Source organism: Neofelis nebulosa, chromosome 9 (assembly GCF_028018385.1).
Source record: "Neofelis nebulosa isolate mNeoNeb1 chromosome 9, mNeoNeb1.pri, whole genome shotgun sequence".
Taxonomy (NCBI): Eukaryota; Metazoa; Chordata; class Mammalia; order Carnivora; family Felidae; genus Neofelis; species Neofelis nebulosa.
Window position 1 is genome coordinate 141371364 of NC_080790.1, and position 12618 is coordinate 141383981.

At 62.5% G+C, this 12618-nt stretch overlaps 1 protein-coding gene and 1 long non-coding RNA gene across 4 annotated transcripts in view; one reads left to right on the forward strand and one right to left on the reverse strand.

Moving 5' to 3' along the window:
- The window catches only part of DNAJC5 (DnaJ heat shock protein family (Hsp40) member C5), a 40025-nt gene extending 32148 nt beyond the window's left edge, over positions 1-7877 (forward strand). For 2 of the 3 annotated variants that reach the window (XM_058686291.1, XM_058686292.1), the window contains exons 2-5: positions 1033-1150; positions 1956-2169; positions 2797-2968; positions 3423-7877. In XM_058686291.1, coding sequence (XP_058542274.1) covers positions 1044-1150; positions 1956-2169; positions 2797-2968; positions 3423-3526 — 597 coding nt within the window. In that variant the 5' untranslated portion in view covers positions 1033-1043 and the 3' untranslated portion in view covers positions 3527-7877. Of the gene's footprint in view, positions 1-1032; positions 1151-1955; positions 2170-2796; positions 2969-3051; positions 3126-3422 lie in introns of all 3 variants that reach the window. The other variant, XR_009249188.1, reaches the window with a different exon arrangement.
- Positions 7609-12038, reverse strand: LOC131486110 (uncharacterized). The gene is made up of 2 exons (XR_009249189.1): positions 11885-12038; positions 7609-7831 (listed from the first exon to the last, which is right to left on the reverse strand). It is a non-coding gene; the product is annotated as an uncharacterized LOC131486110 (long non-coding RNA).
- Positions 12039-12618: the final 580 nt, after the last annotated feature.

A 12618-nucleotide genomic window follows, 5' to 3' on the forward strand; every position in this document is an offset into this window, starting at 1 on the left:
TCCGAAGCAGACTCCAGGCTCTGTGCTGACAGCTCATGGGGCTTGAACCCGTGAACCATGAGATCATGACCTGAGCCAAAGTTGGACATTTAAGCGACTGAGCCACCCAGGCGCCTCGAGACAGTCTCTTCTTTTTATTGGAGTTCTTAGTCTAAAGAGTTCATGTCCCTTTTTCTTTCTTTCTTTCTTTCTTTCTTTCTTTCTTTCTTTCTTTCTTTCTTTCTTCTTTTTTTTTTTTTTTTTTTTTTTTTTTAGCGTTTATTTATTATTGAGAGAGAGAGACAGAGCATGAGCCGGGGAGGGGCAGAGAGAGGAGGAGACACAGAATCCGAAGCAGGCTCCAGAGCGGCTCCGAGCTGTCAGCACAGAGCCCATCGCGGGGCTCGAACCACAAAGTGCAAGATCACGACCTGAGCCGAAATCGGACGCTTAACTGACTGAGCCACCCAGCTGCCCCATTTCCCTTTTTCTTTTAGCCTTTATAGCTATACTTTGCATTTCTTATAAATTTTTTTTTTCAATGTTTTTTATTTATTTTTGGGACAGAGAGAGACAGAGCATGAATGGGGGAGGGGCAGAGAGAGAGGGAGACACAGAATCGGAAACAGGCTCCAGGCTCCGAGCCATCAGCCCAGAGCCTGACGCGGGGCTCGAACTCACGGACCGTGAGATCGTGACCTGGCTGAAGTCGGACGCTTAACCGACTGCGCCACCCAGGCGCCCCTATACTTTGCATTTCTTTATTTAGAGGTTGCTCTGGAGATTACAATAAACACATGTAATCCTGCACAGTCTCTGTGGTGTGGCCGTGTTCTCGCCTTCACAGGCACAATCACCAACTTTAACTTTGCCTCTGGCCCCACTCCTCACACCGCTTTATGTCATAGCTGGATGTGTTGTGCCTGTGGACCTCCTGGCCCCCACTAGCAGTGTCATGATGTTTTGCCTAGAACAGTCATCTGGAATAAAGTGTGTCAGCGCTGTGCTTGGAATCTCTGTACTTTTCGATGTTTTCTTTGCGGTTTCTTCTAGATTAGCCTACCATGGCAGACCAGAGACAGCGCTCACTCTCTACCTCTGGGGAATCACTCTACCATGTTCTGGGGCTGGACAAGAATGCAACCTCAGATGACATTAAAAAGTCCTATCGGTGAGAGGCCACACGCGGGGAGGACCTCGTACCTTGTGGGGTTTGACTCGCATTTACCGAAACCGGTGTTTGTCCCTGGCTGAGCTGACCCCGTGTCAAGCTGGCGACGGTTCCACCACACGTTGTAGCCTACGGCTCTCAACTGATATTTTCTCGGCAACAACAAAATAACACTTTGTGGGTGATACAGACGGTCTGCCCTGGGGCAGCCAGGTCCAGAGGGAAGCAGGTCCGAGCCTGCCCCGTAGCCGGGGCTTTAGAAGGCTCAATGATTTGCTCTTCTCCGCGCAGTGACAGTAGTCCCCTCCCGGTGGCGGTCCCAGTGGAACTTACACACAGCTGCACGGAGTAGGCCATAGGAGGCAAACCCCCCACGAGTCCGCACCCTCAGCTAGTTGTCTCTTGTGTTCCTCACGCGTGTGACTCGTGAGCACGGAAAGCAGGCCCATGTTGTGCTCCCCTCGCTGGCAGTCACTTCGTGGGGCAGCTGAGCAGTTAGCCTGCTGGGACACTAGAGGTCGGCAGTGGGTTTGCCTTGGAGCTGTTGGAAGAGCCCTCCCTCCCCCACCCCCCTCGCAGGCTGTGCCTGCGGCCACTCCCTCAGGGTTAGCCTCACCCCAGGACCCTCTTCTCTGGGGCCGGGTCAGGGTCAGGGCCGGGCAGTTTGCAGAGATTTCTCCGGATCTGAGAGTCTGGAACTCTGGAGAGGTGGAAAGTGCCGCGGTGATGCATGAATGTGTCCTCCACGGGGCCCTGTGATGGGTGTGTGTGAAATAAGGGACAAAGAAATGGTTTCGATTTGCAGAAAACTTGCCTTGAAATACCACCCTGACAAGAACCCCGATAACCCGGAGGCGGCAGACAAGTTCAAGGAGATCAACAACGCCCACGCCATCCTGACGGACGCCACAAAAAGAAACATCTACGACAAGTACGGGTCGCTGGGGCTCTACGTGGCCGAGCAGTTTGGAGAGGAGAACGTGAACACCTACTTTGTGCTCTCCAGCTGGTGGGCCAAGGTGAGCGGAATGGGCGGGGGGCGGGGGGTCCGGGCGCACACAGTCAGACCGTTCGGTCCAGGGGCTCTGCTCAGGGGCCCCGGTTCCCGGGTGTGGGGCGGCCTTTCTGCTCGTCCCGTGCGGACGTGGCCGGCTCGCTTGCCTGTGTGCAACGGGCCGAGAGCGCACAGAGCGAGCCCGACACCGAGCGGACGTTCTCTGACGAGTAAGTTCCTACAGAGACCGGCCTCGCAGGGGAGCTTTTCCGGCGCGTTTTGGACGCATGTTTTTGTCGTCGTGGGGGAGGACGTGTTTGAAATCTGACTTGAGAAACTTTTGACGTTTTGTCCGGTGGTTCTGTTTTGAATGCTTGTCCTTTTCCTCACTTGACTCACAAGCCGTGTCCGTGAAGGCCCGAGGGCGTGACGGCCCCGGCCACCAGGCGCCGTGGCGCCCCTCCCCCCCCCCCGCCGTAGGCTCCCTTTCCGGAAGCTTACAGAGCTCCGTCTCTCAGTGTCCCCGCTCCCCGGGCCCGCGAAGGGCGTCTGGGCCCGACGCGCCCCCGCCCCCGGAGCGGCCTCCGGCCGGCCGCGGGGTGGGCGTCCCCGAGGCCGCGTGGCCAGCGCCCCCTGTCGTCCGCCCGCGCAGGCGCTGTTCGTCGTGTGCGGCCTCCTCACCTGCTGCTACTGCTGCTGCTGCCTCTGCTGCTGCTTCAACTGCTGCTGCGGGAGGTGCAAGCCCAGGGCGCCCGCGGGCGAGGACGCCGGCTTCTACGTGTCCCCCGAGGACCTGGAGGCGCAGCTGCAGTCGGACGAGCGGGGTGAGTGGCCGCCGAGGGCCGCCGAGCGGGGCGGGCCGGGCCGGGCCGGGCCCTGAGCCGTGTCGACCTGTCTTGTCAAACAGGGGGGCACTGACACGGTGCCGGAGTGTTTGTGGTGGTCGCTGGGACTGTTGAGGTGTGAACGTGGACACTTGAGGTACAAGCAGACGCAGAGGGCCGTCCCCAGCCGCGATCGGAAGCGGCCGAAGTTCCACGGGACCCAGCAGGTGGGGAGGGACCGAGGGCTGGCGGTGACCTGAGGCGACGGAGGAAGGTTGCGTGGGGCGGAGGTGCGCAGGTAGCCTCTCCCCTCCGACCTGCGACCCTGGTGGAGCGGCCAGGCGACGGAGCTCTGTCACGAGGACGGTGTCGTTGGGGGTCACACGTGCGCTCGGGAGGCCCGGTGGCGAGGCTCCGCCCTCACACGATGAACACGCGCGTGCTTGCTTTTCAGAGGCCGCAGACGCGCCGATTGTCATCCAGCCAGCGTCCGCCACAGAGACCACCCAGCTCACGGCCGACTCCCACCCCAGCTACCACACCGACGGGTTCAACTAAGTTCCGGAGCCGCTGTGATAGAGGATAGCCCAGCACCCGGCCACTTCACCCTTAGAATCATGAACTGTAGCCGCAGAGATGGGGAGGGGGCTGCCCTGGCCACGGAGGAGGAGCAGCCGCCAGCCCGCCGGGGCCCTTCCCACCTCTGTGCCCGCCCGCCCGTCGCCCCCCAACACGTGAAGTGCGTCGCATGCAGTATTTAAAGCAGTGTAGCTACGGTCCTCTTCTGTTCTCTCCTTTTTTAATAGCATGTCTGGGGCCACGTTCCGTGTGTGTCTGTGTTGTGGGCGCGCCGCGGTGTGGCCGCGTGAACCAGACGCCGAAGCAGTCCCGGGGCTCACGAGTGGCCGCACCGGCGGGGGCTACTGCGTAGGGTCTCCCAGCCGGGCAGGCTGGGGCCGGAAGGGTGGCTCCTTCCCCTGTGTTGGTGGCGGCCAGAGGCGGGTTCTGGCCGGCGGCAGCTGTGAGGTCCAGTCCCTGTCCTGTGCTCGCCAGCCGTGTGGTCACAGCCAGAGCCCCTGGACGCGTTCGTTGCCTGGGAGGAGCTGGGCACGTCCTCCCTCCGCCCAGCGCTGGTGGCCTTTTCGAGCCGTGGGTTTGTGCGGGGCCGTTTGCCTTGGTGGCTTGGCCTCGTGGCTGGGTTTTCCTTTGGGTGAGTTTGTCGTGGAACGTGTCGCAGGCTCTGCTGACCCTCAGATCGCATTTTCTGCCCGGATGCGGCCCGGGACCCCGTGGCACGCGGTCCCTGGCCAGGCTGTGGGACGTGGTTCTTCCGCACTCCCACTCTTGTGCCCCGGCCACATTCCAGCCACCTGCCCTCCCCTCGGGTCACCCTCCACATTCCTTCAGGCCTGTCCGGGCCTCCCGGTGGGCTTTCTGGACCTGGAAGAACCACAGGTGGTGGTGGCGAGCCAGTTTGTCGTCAGAGGGGCTGACCGTCCAGGCCCAGGTTGCTGGCGGAGCAGGGCCGAGCGGCTCTGGGAAGCACAGTGGTGAGCGCAGCCCTCTTCTCTGCGCTTCCCAGAGCTCCTACCCTCCTTCCTTCGCCCGATCCCTCCGGCCGCCGTGGATGGTTCAGGCGGCGCTAGAGACATCAGGTTCCCAGAGGAGGCAGCGCCTGGACCGAAGGTGCACCTGGTGCCCTTGGCTGGTGAGCCAGCAGCCGGACTGTGGGATCCTCCTCTCACCGCTGTGTTGAGCAGCACCTTTTGTGGAGCTGGAAGTCAGTCTTGTCTGTGCTCCAGAACTTGTGGGTGACGCCCCTGCCGCGGGGACTGAGGAGACGTGGGTTATGATGTGCCCGTGCCGGCCCAGAGTTGAAAGTTGCCCCACGCCCCCAGCAGCACCAGAGGTGCCGTGGCTCCCTGCTGGGCCTGCACTGGCCGGTGGAGACCCGCGGGGCCCACGTGGGCTTGGCTGCTGCGGCATGCGTCCTGGATCTGCAGTGGAGGACGAGGAGGCCGCCGGCTCAGCCGGCTCAGACGTCCCGGGTCGCGCGCCTGCCGCCTGCCGCCTCCGCCCGCCCGCCCGCCCGCCCGCGGGGCCCTCGCTTGTCTGCCACCCAGGGCCTCGAGGAGAGCAGGTTCTTGCTGTTGGCCAGGAAGTGGCTGGAGGGATAGCAGTGTGAGGACAGAAAGCGGAGAGCAGCCGTGTGAGGGCGGAGCCAGTACCAGGCCCCTGGGCAGGTGTTTGATCCCATTTTGTTGTTTTTTGTCCATTAAAATGATTGTGAAGACGTCCAATGAGAGAGAAAGTATGCACTGTGATTTTAAATTAGAAATAATTCGCTAAAATCTGACCTCCATTGCCGGCTCTGGGACCAGGGAGGAGGTAAGACCACAGAGCTGTTCTCTGCCAGTCCCAACGCGGCAGCGAGATGGAGCCTGAGAGGCAGACTGTGGTCGGCCTTTGTGACGTTCTGGAAATACCTTTGGGAGCTGTTTTTCCCCCAGAATGGCCAAGAACTAACTTCAAAGCCTGGACTTAAGGTAGAAAGCCTCCCCCTCTGCTGCTGGGACCTGCAGGGGACCATGCACCTCTGTGCTCAAAAAACCCCGGGGCCACTGCATGCGTCTGGGGAGCCCCTCGCCAAGTGTCCTCCAGCCACAGGACGGGACGCTGTCCTGGGGGCCGGGGGGGGGGGGGGGGCGGGTGGGTGTTGCAAGAGGGGCCGGGCAGGAAGTTTGTCCGACCAGTCCTTTGAAGAATGTGTGTAGTTGAAGTGAATCGTGGCAGTGAGGACGGTGACGATTGCCCAGGGGCCTGGGATTCTCCCTGCCTGGCCCTGACTTGGCGATTCTGAATGAGAGCCCCCCGGCTGTGCTCACTGTCAGCCCTGGGCGTGTTCCCTTTTTCTGGAGTGTTCTGTGTATTTCCCTGCTGTGCACTTGGTGAGTCTGGAGGGGCACCCTGTTCACTGGCCACATGGGGGCGACTGTCTGCCTGCTGCGCAGCTGTGAGAGCTCCTGGCTCTAGGACACCCCCACCCCACCCCCGCTTCCCTTCCCGTGGGGGGGGGGGCCCCCGTCCCCCTCTCCCCTCCCCCTCCCCCTCCCCTCCCTACAACCCCTGTGCCGTCCCCTCCCCCCCCACCGCCCGCTTCCCCCCTCCACTTACCTCCCCTGCTTCCCTCCCCCACACACCCACCCCCCTCGAGCCAAGGCCATGTGTGGCCAGAGAGCGCCGGGCCAGTGCGGGCTGGAGCCCGTCCATCCTGTTCCACAAAGCGCAGGGCTTGCCCAGATGCCCTCAGGGGCCTGGCAGCAGCGACCGCTTCAGGATGGCAGGAAACACGCAGGAGACTCGCGGGGCGTCTGATGGTGGCTGCTGGTGTTTGTGTTCTGTTCCTGCCCCGTGATGTGGTCTTCTTTCCTTTCTCTTGTCTTCCTTTGGCTTTGTTCTCTTTTCAAACTGCTTTAGATAGGACCGCTCGGCGTGTGAGCTTTCCTAGTTCCCTGGTCAGTCGGCGTGGTTTGGCACCCATGGGGACCCACTGGAGAAGCCAGAGTGTGCTGGGGTTAGAGCAGGTGGCGTTTCCACACCCTTGACCACCAGGCGTGGCCACGAGGCTCCTGCTCCAGGAAAGGCCTGTTCCCACGAGTTCTGACGGCAGGGGGGCCGTCGGGTGAGCTCCTGCTGGAGGAGTGCCCGCTGGCCATCTGGGAGACGCTGGGGTGACACCACCAGCAGGTGGGGTGGGCGCCTGCACGCGGGCTCCCACCGGGGGGGTGGGGCCCTGCCCAGCCTCCCCCGGCTCTCGGCAGATCCCACCAGAGGGACAGACGTGAGGGTGTGGGAGGAGCGACCTCATTCCTTTCTCAACACGCTGATCTGTGAGCCCGTGTGACACAGGACCGCCCTGTTTGTTTTTGTTACTTTGGTTGTGAACCCTCCTGTGGAATTGGCGAAAGCTACGTTTTTACTGTCCTTACGAGCACGGCTGGCGTTGTCTGTGCTGTAGGTGTGGGCAGTGGGTGGGCGTGTGTGTGTGTGTGTGTACATATGTGAATATGTATATATCCCGCGGCAGGCGTGACTGCTGCTGTCCAGCGGCAACAAGTACAATAAAAGCTGGCCCCAAAACGGCCTTGGGTTTCCTGGTGAGTTGGGTCAAGAGCAGGGTCTTGGAGGCAGGTAGGCTCCTTCGCCGGGTGCGCAGAAGTGAACACCGACCCACTTGTGTCCCTAGGGTTTGTGTGAATGGCCAGGTAGGGTGCCAGGGCTACCGTGGTGGACCGTCCCCCGGTGCCACCCCCATCTCTGGGGGCCCACCCTTCGTGCTCACCGGACACTCCAGTGAGTGACCCTTTGGGACCTCCAGGTGGCTGGAAATCTTCCCTCCCTCAAAACATTAAAACCAGTTTTCTAAGCATAGGATACAGCCCGTGACAAATGCATTCTAGAGGGGATGCTGTCTCCTGCCCACAGGTCTGCTTTGGGAGGGGTCCACTGGGAAGGAGCAGGGGCCACACGGGGCCACCCTCCAGGAAGGGGCTGGGCTCAGGGTCCACAGGCAGTACCTTTCGCAGATTTTGTTTCCCTAGGAAATGGGACAGTGTTTCAAGCTAAGAGAGGGAAGGCAGTTCACTCTGGAATAGACACGTGTGTGTATATATACATTGTTTTTAAATACTAAATACAAATGCATGGAAACAGCCATCCATGCGCCGGTTTGTCCTGTTGCTGGAACCCACAGAGGTGGGCAGGTGCCCCTGACCCCGGCTCCCATGTGCACCCTTGAGGGCCAGGCTGGAGGGTTAGGATGGGTCCCGTGATGATCTCCATTTCGTATGTCTGAATGTTGACCTTAAAATAAAGATAACTGTTGTAAAATAAATGTTTTCACCGCAAAGCAGGCGTGTGTTTTATTTAAGGATCCCTGCGGCATCCTCTTTTGGGGGGGTCTTGCACCGGGGGGCAGGGACCTCACTCCCACCCGCCTGGCCCACGTGTGGACAGAAGCCCCTCCTTGGTTCTGTTTTTCACCTCCATTTTCTAAATACCACAAATAGGGTGAAGAGAGGGTCCCGTAAGCCCAGGGCGGCTTGGACTGTGGCTTCTGCGGCCCTCCTGGGACATGTTCCAGCAAGCCGCTGGCCGAGAGCCCGTGCTTCCACTGTCCCCTCACTCCCACCTGGCTGACTTGGCAACTCCTACCGCCTCAGCCTGGAACCGCCCCTGTCCCCCACGCAGACGGCAGATCACAGAACGGCCTGGCAGGACGGGGTGGGCTGCAGGAGTCCGGAACAGCACGCCGGGCCTGGGCCCGAACCCTCAGCGGGTAGCACAAGGTAGGCAAAGGGTGACTCTGGGGGCACCTGGGGCAGGCTGGCCACCCCCCGCTGTCCCCTGGGCCTGTGCTGTGTCCCCCCCCCCCCGGTTCCGACCAGGTCACCCCAGTGCCCGTCCACCCAGGGCATCAACGTGGAGTGCACTCGGGTCCTCGTGCCTGGATGCTGCTGTGCCTCCCTCCTGGGTCGTGTCTGAGCCAGTGGTGACCCGGCACTGCATCCTGGTGTCTCCTCAGCAAGGCCACCCTCCACCCCAACCCCCATCTGGTCCTCCGGCCGTCATGGCTCCACGGGGTTCAGAGTTTCACCCCCATACACACCACACCGCCTTGGTGGCAGACAGACAAGAACAGCGTGTGGCCTGGGCCCCGTCAGGCACCCCTGGACTGTGTGCAGGTCGCAGCATGGGGTTTCCGGCCCCACTCCAACTACTACTGTGCCTCTCTTTCCTCATCTCGGAGATTGAGGTCTCTGCCTCAGGGCACGTGTGTCCCTGGGGGGTTCGTGTCTGGCCCACACAGTGGGGCGGGTGGCCCAGGGGCCTTGGCTTTAGGTGGGAGAGGCCACCCTGAGCCAGGAGGCCCATGGGTGTGACCACCCAGTCCCGGCCACAAGTGTCCCCTTCCATACCCTTCCAGTGACTGTCCCTCACACCTGGGACCCCCCCCCCCTTGGGTCAGGGTACTGGGTCGTCTGTTCCCTTGGTTTTAGAGCAAGGCAGAAATACTAGGAAAAAAATTAAGCAGCATAGAAATGCTAAAAGTAATTTAACAAACACCTTGAAACAAACCCTCCTTCTGGACATAAATTTGAAGCCGTTTGATTTAGATTTTCCATGAAAGGAAAGCTGACGGTGAAGCCCTGTACCTCCCTCCCCAGCCCCGCGTCCCCCTTCCAGCCGTGGCCACCAGAATTTCAGTCTATTTCTGCCTGTGGTTCTAACCCTGCCCACTGATGTCAGCAGCCATAAAGCCTATTTCATTCATGATTTTATCGACCTCTAAAATTTTGCCTCAACTGTAGCATGCTGTACTCAGCATGCGTCTTCCTTCAGTGCAGGTGTTTTGAAAACTCCATCGTGGCTCCACGTAGGTTTGCTTTGTTTGCTTCAGCTGCTGTATGGCCTGCATCCTAGAACTAACCACAAGTGGTCGACGGCCTTGCTAGCTGAGGACGTGGCTTTTCGGTTTTTCGCTGCTGACAAAGCCGGGCTGCCGGGAGTAGGTGCACGCACGGCCAGCGGGACATGGCTGGGCACCCATCCGGAAGCCCGTGGACTGCGCCGGTCACCGTCACCACTGAAAGCGGGGAAGAAGCGGGAGGGGGCGACCGGGAAGTGGCGGGACGTGGCCCCCCCGCGGCGGGGGCAGGGGTCTGGGGACCCGGGGCGCTGAGGGCCAGGCGGGGGGGGGGGGGGGGGGGGGGGGGACTCATTCCCGCTCAGGAAGACCGCGGCAGCGACTCCGCGAGAGCAGCTCGAGCGGCCACGGGCCGCGGGCAGGACACGGGGGAACCGGGGCGTCCGGGTCTGGAGGGGTCCCCGGCGCGGCCCCACCCGGCGAGCGCACGGCCGCTCGCAGCCCCGGACGCCGGGCTCTCTCCTGCCGCAGAGGGACCCCCGCTCCTACCGTTTCTCCGCGGACTCCGCTCACCGGCCCCCCCCCCACCCCAGCCCCTCTCCGTCCGGGTGCGCGGTGCCGCGCGGGCCGGCTCCCCACGCTCGCTCGGCGGCTCCGCTGGCGCCGGGGCCCGGGGGCGCAGCGGGGGCGCGGGAGGCTCGGAGGGGGCGGGGCCAGCGCTAGCCCCACCCCCGCCACGTGACGGCGGGCCAATCCTCGGCCCCCTGGAGGCCGGTCGGTGACCAGAGAGATGAGCCTGAGGACCCGCGCTGGGAGCCAGGCCCACACCCACCGGCGCGCCGACCCCGGACGTGTCGCTGCTGAGGCCGATACCGCTCCCAGCTCAGCCCCTCCTCTGGCCCCGTCCTGTGGCGGTCAGAGAGGTGGGTCCTCGTGAACCCCATGTGCGAATCACCCCATTCTTGCCCTTCTACCCGAGGCCAGCTAAAAACCCACCCGCTAACCCCCGCCGGGCCCCTTCGCGCCTCTGAATCTGCCGCTCCCTCCCGTCCTGCTCAGAGCAAACCCACGGCTCCGGGCTGCGGAGCCCGAGCGAGCCCGGCCAGGAATCCGGGCACCTTGCGGTTCGGTGGGGGGGCGGGGCGGGGGGGGGGGCCAGCTGAGGCCCCGTGAGGGGTGGAGTCTTGCCCCAGGCCCGTAGCAGCCCCCAGACTCCACTGCTGACGACCTGGCTGACTTGCCCGACTGAGCGTGCCCACCAGATGTGCCTAATGCCGGTCTGGGGCTCCCCAAGCTTCCCTTCCGGCCAGGCCCCGGGGGCATCGCTCCTCGCCTTGTGGCAGCCGCTGCTGGCAAAGGGGTGGCACCTCACGGGCTGACGAACCTGAGATTGACCCCGGAGACACCATTCGCAGGTTGGACAGTCCTGGAGGCACCACCCGGGGGCAGCTGGTGAAGGACACCCACCATGTCATGGGAGCGTCTGGACCAGCGTGGGATGGGCTCCCGGCTGTAGCCCGGTCTTCCCAGCTCTCCTCAACTTCTCCCCCAGGCACCTGCCCCCCCACCCCCACCCCTCAGCTTCTGCTGGGCCCGGAGGAGCCCAGATGCCTGGAAAGGCGGCATGAGGGCCACCGGAGAGTGTCCTGGGGATGGGCTCATCCATCCCTGGAGGGCCTCACCCACGCCTTCTGCCCCAACTGGAACCCCCCCGATGTGCCCAGAAGCTGTGTTGATTGTGGTTCCCAGAAAAGTCTTGGACCTTGGATTCTGGTCCTATCTCTGGGACTAAGAGGCCCCAAGGCCGAGGAATTGTCCCCTCCTTTCTCTGGCAGCCTGAAGACCCTCCCCCAGCGCCATTTGCAAGGTGACCTACTTCTACTCCCTGCCCCCAACAGGACCCAGCAGGAGATGGGCTCAAGAACCACCCCCCCCCCCCCCAAGCCCATGGCCTAGCTTCCCCAAGTTGCCTTGGACGAAGGGACCACAGCCTGAGGGGGCAGGTCCTCTGGTTCAGGCTTCCCGTCTCCCGATTCTGCCCTAGGCCCCCACTGACCCTCAAGAAGCGGGAGGAACTCGTCCTCCCCCAGGGGCTGGCTGAGTTGGGCAGGGGCAACTGGGCCCTTTCCTTCCAGCTGCGTTGTGCACACGCACACGTGCCTGTGGATTTGCTGTGTGCTGACGTGTGTGCGTGGTGTTGATACGTGGGTGTACGTGTGTGGGTTTGAGTTATTCTCTGGGAGCTGGTCAGCCCCTAGCTGGACTCTGGGGGGCCCTCCGAGGAATAACCTAGCCTCTGCCTGGACCCTCATTAACGGTTTGCCCTATTTCTGTTCTGGAAAGACCCGGTGTGACCGAATGGCACGTTCTCAGCCTCACCGCCCCAGGGTACCTCCTAAGCAGGGCCAGGCCAGGTTCCAGCACACAGCACAAGGATGTTAGAATGGGTGAGCGGGGGCCCCAGAACATGGGGAGAGGGGTCTACTCACCAGCTTGGGCAGAAGCCCCTCCTGCTGACCTCTGGGCCCCATGCCCGTGCTCTGTCCCTGGTGCCTGGCCACCCCTCGGACAGCCTCCTGCCTTTATCTGCCTGCCCTTGGCCTGGCCCCCACCCAGTGACTTCCTGTCCACGCCCCCACAAGCTTTTCCATGACATGGTCTTTGGTGGGGGGGGGAGGGGGGGGAACCAAGGAGATCAGGAAGGCAGGAAAGCGGCAAGAGCCAGCCCTGGAAGAAAGAGGGGGAGGAAGGCTGGGGGTGCCTGGCAGCCCACCCCCAGCAGCCCAAGCATCTGTGTCCCACACACCCACACCCAGGCCGGCCTGCCACAGACCCACCGTCTGGAGGGGAGCGAGAGAAGCCCACACACCCTCGAGCCCGGCGGCAACGAAGGCAGGGCCGGAGGTGGGTTTCTGGCCCCACACAGCACGGCCGGCCGCTGAGGCCCCGCCATCTCTGCTGCAACTTGGGGCTCTTGTCAGTGGCTGGGATCCACTCATCACTCCCTCCTACCGCCGCCCACATGCTGATTTCCGCCCCGCTCCCCGATACTACAAACACATGGTGGGGGTGGGAGGCGGCTGCGGAGGCTGTCTCTTGAGACCCAGAGCCCCAGGTCCAGGCGGCCACCCAGGGGCCCGTCTAGCAGAGCCAGGAGCTGTGCCCTCCTAAATCCGGCACTGAGCCCGGATCGCCGGGAAAGCCCAGCGCGAGACCCGGGGGT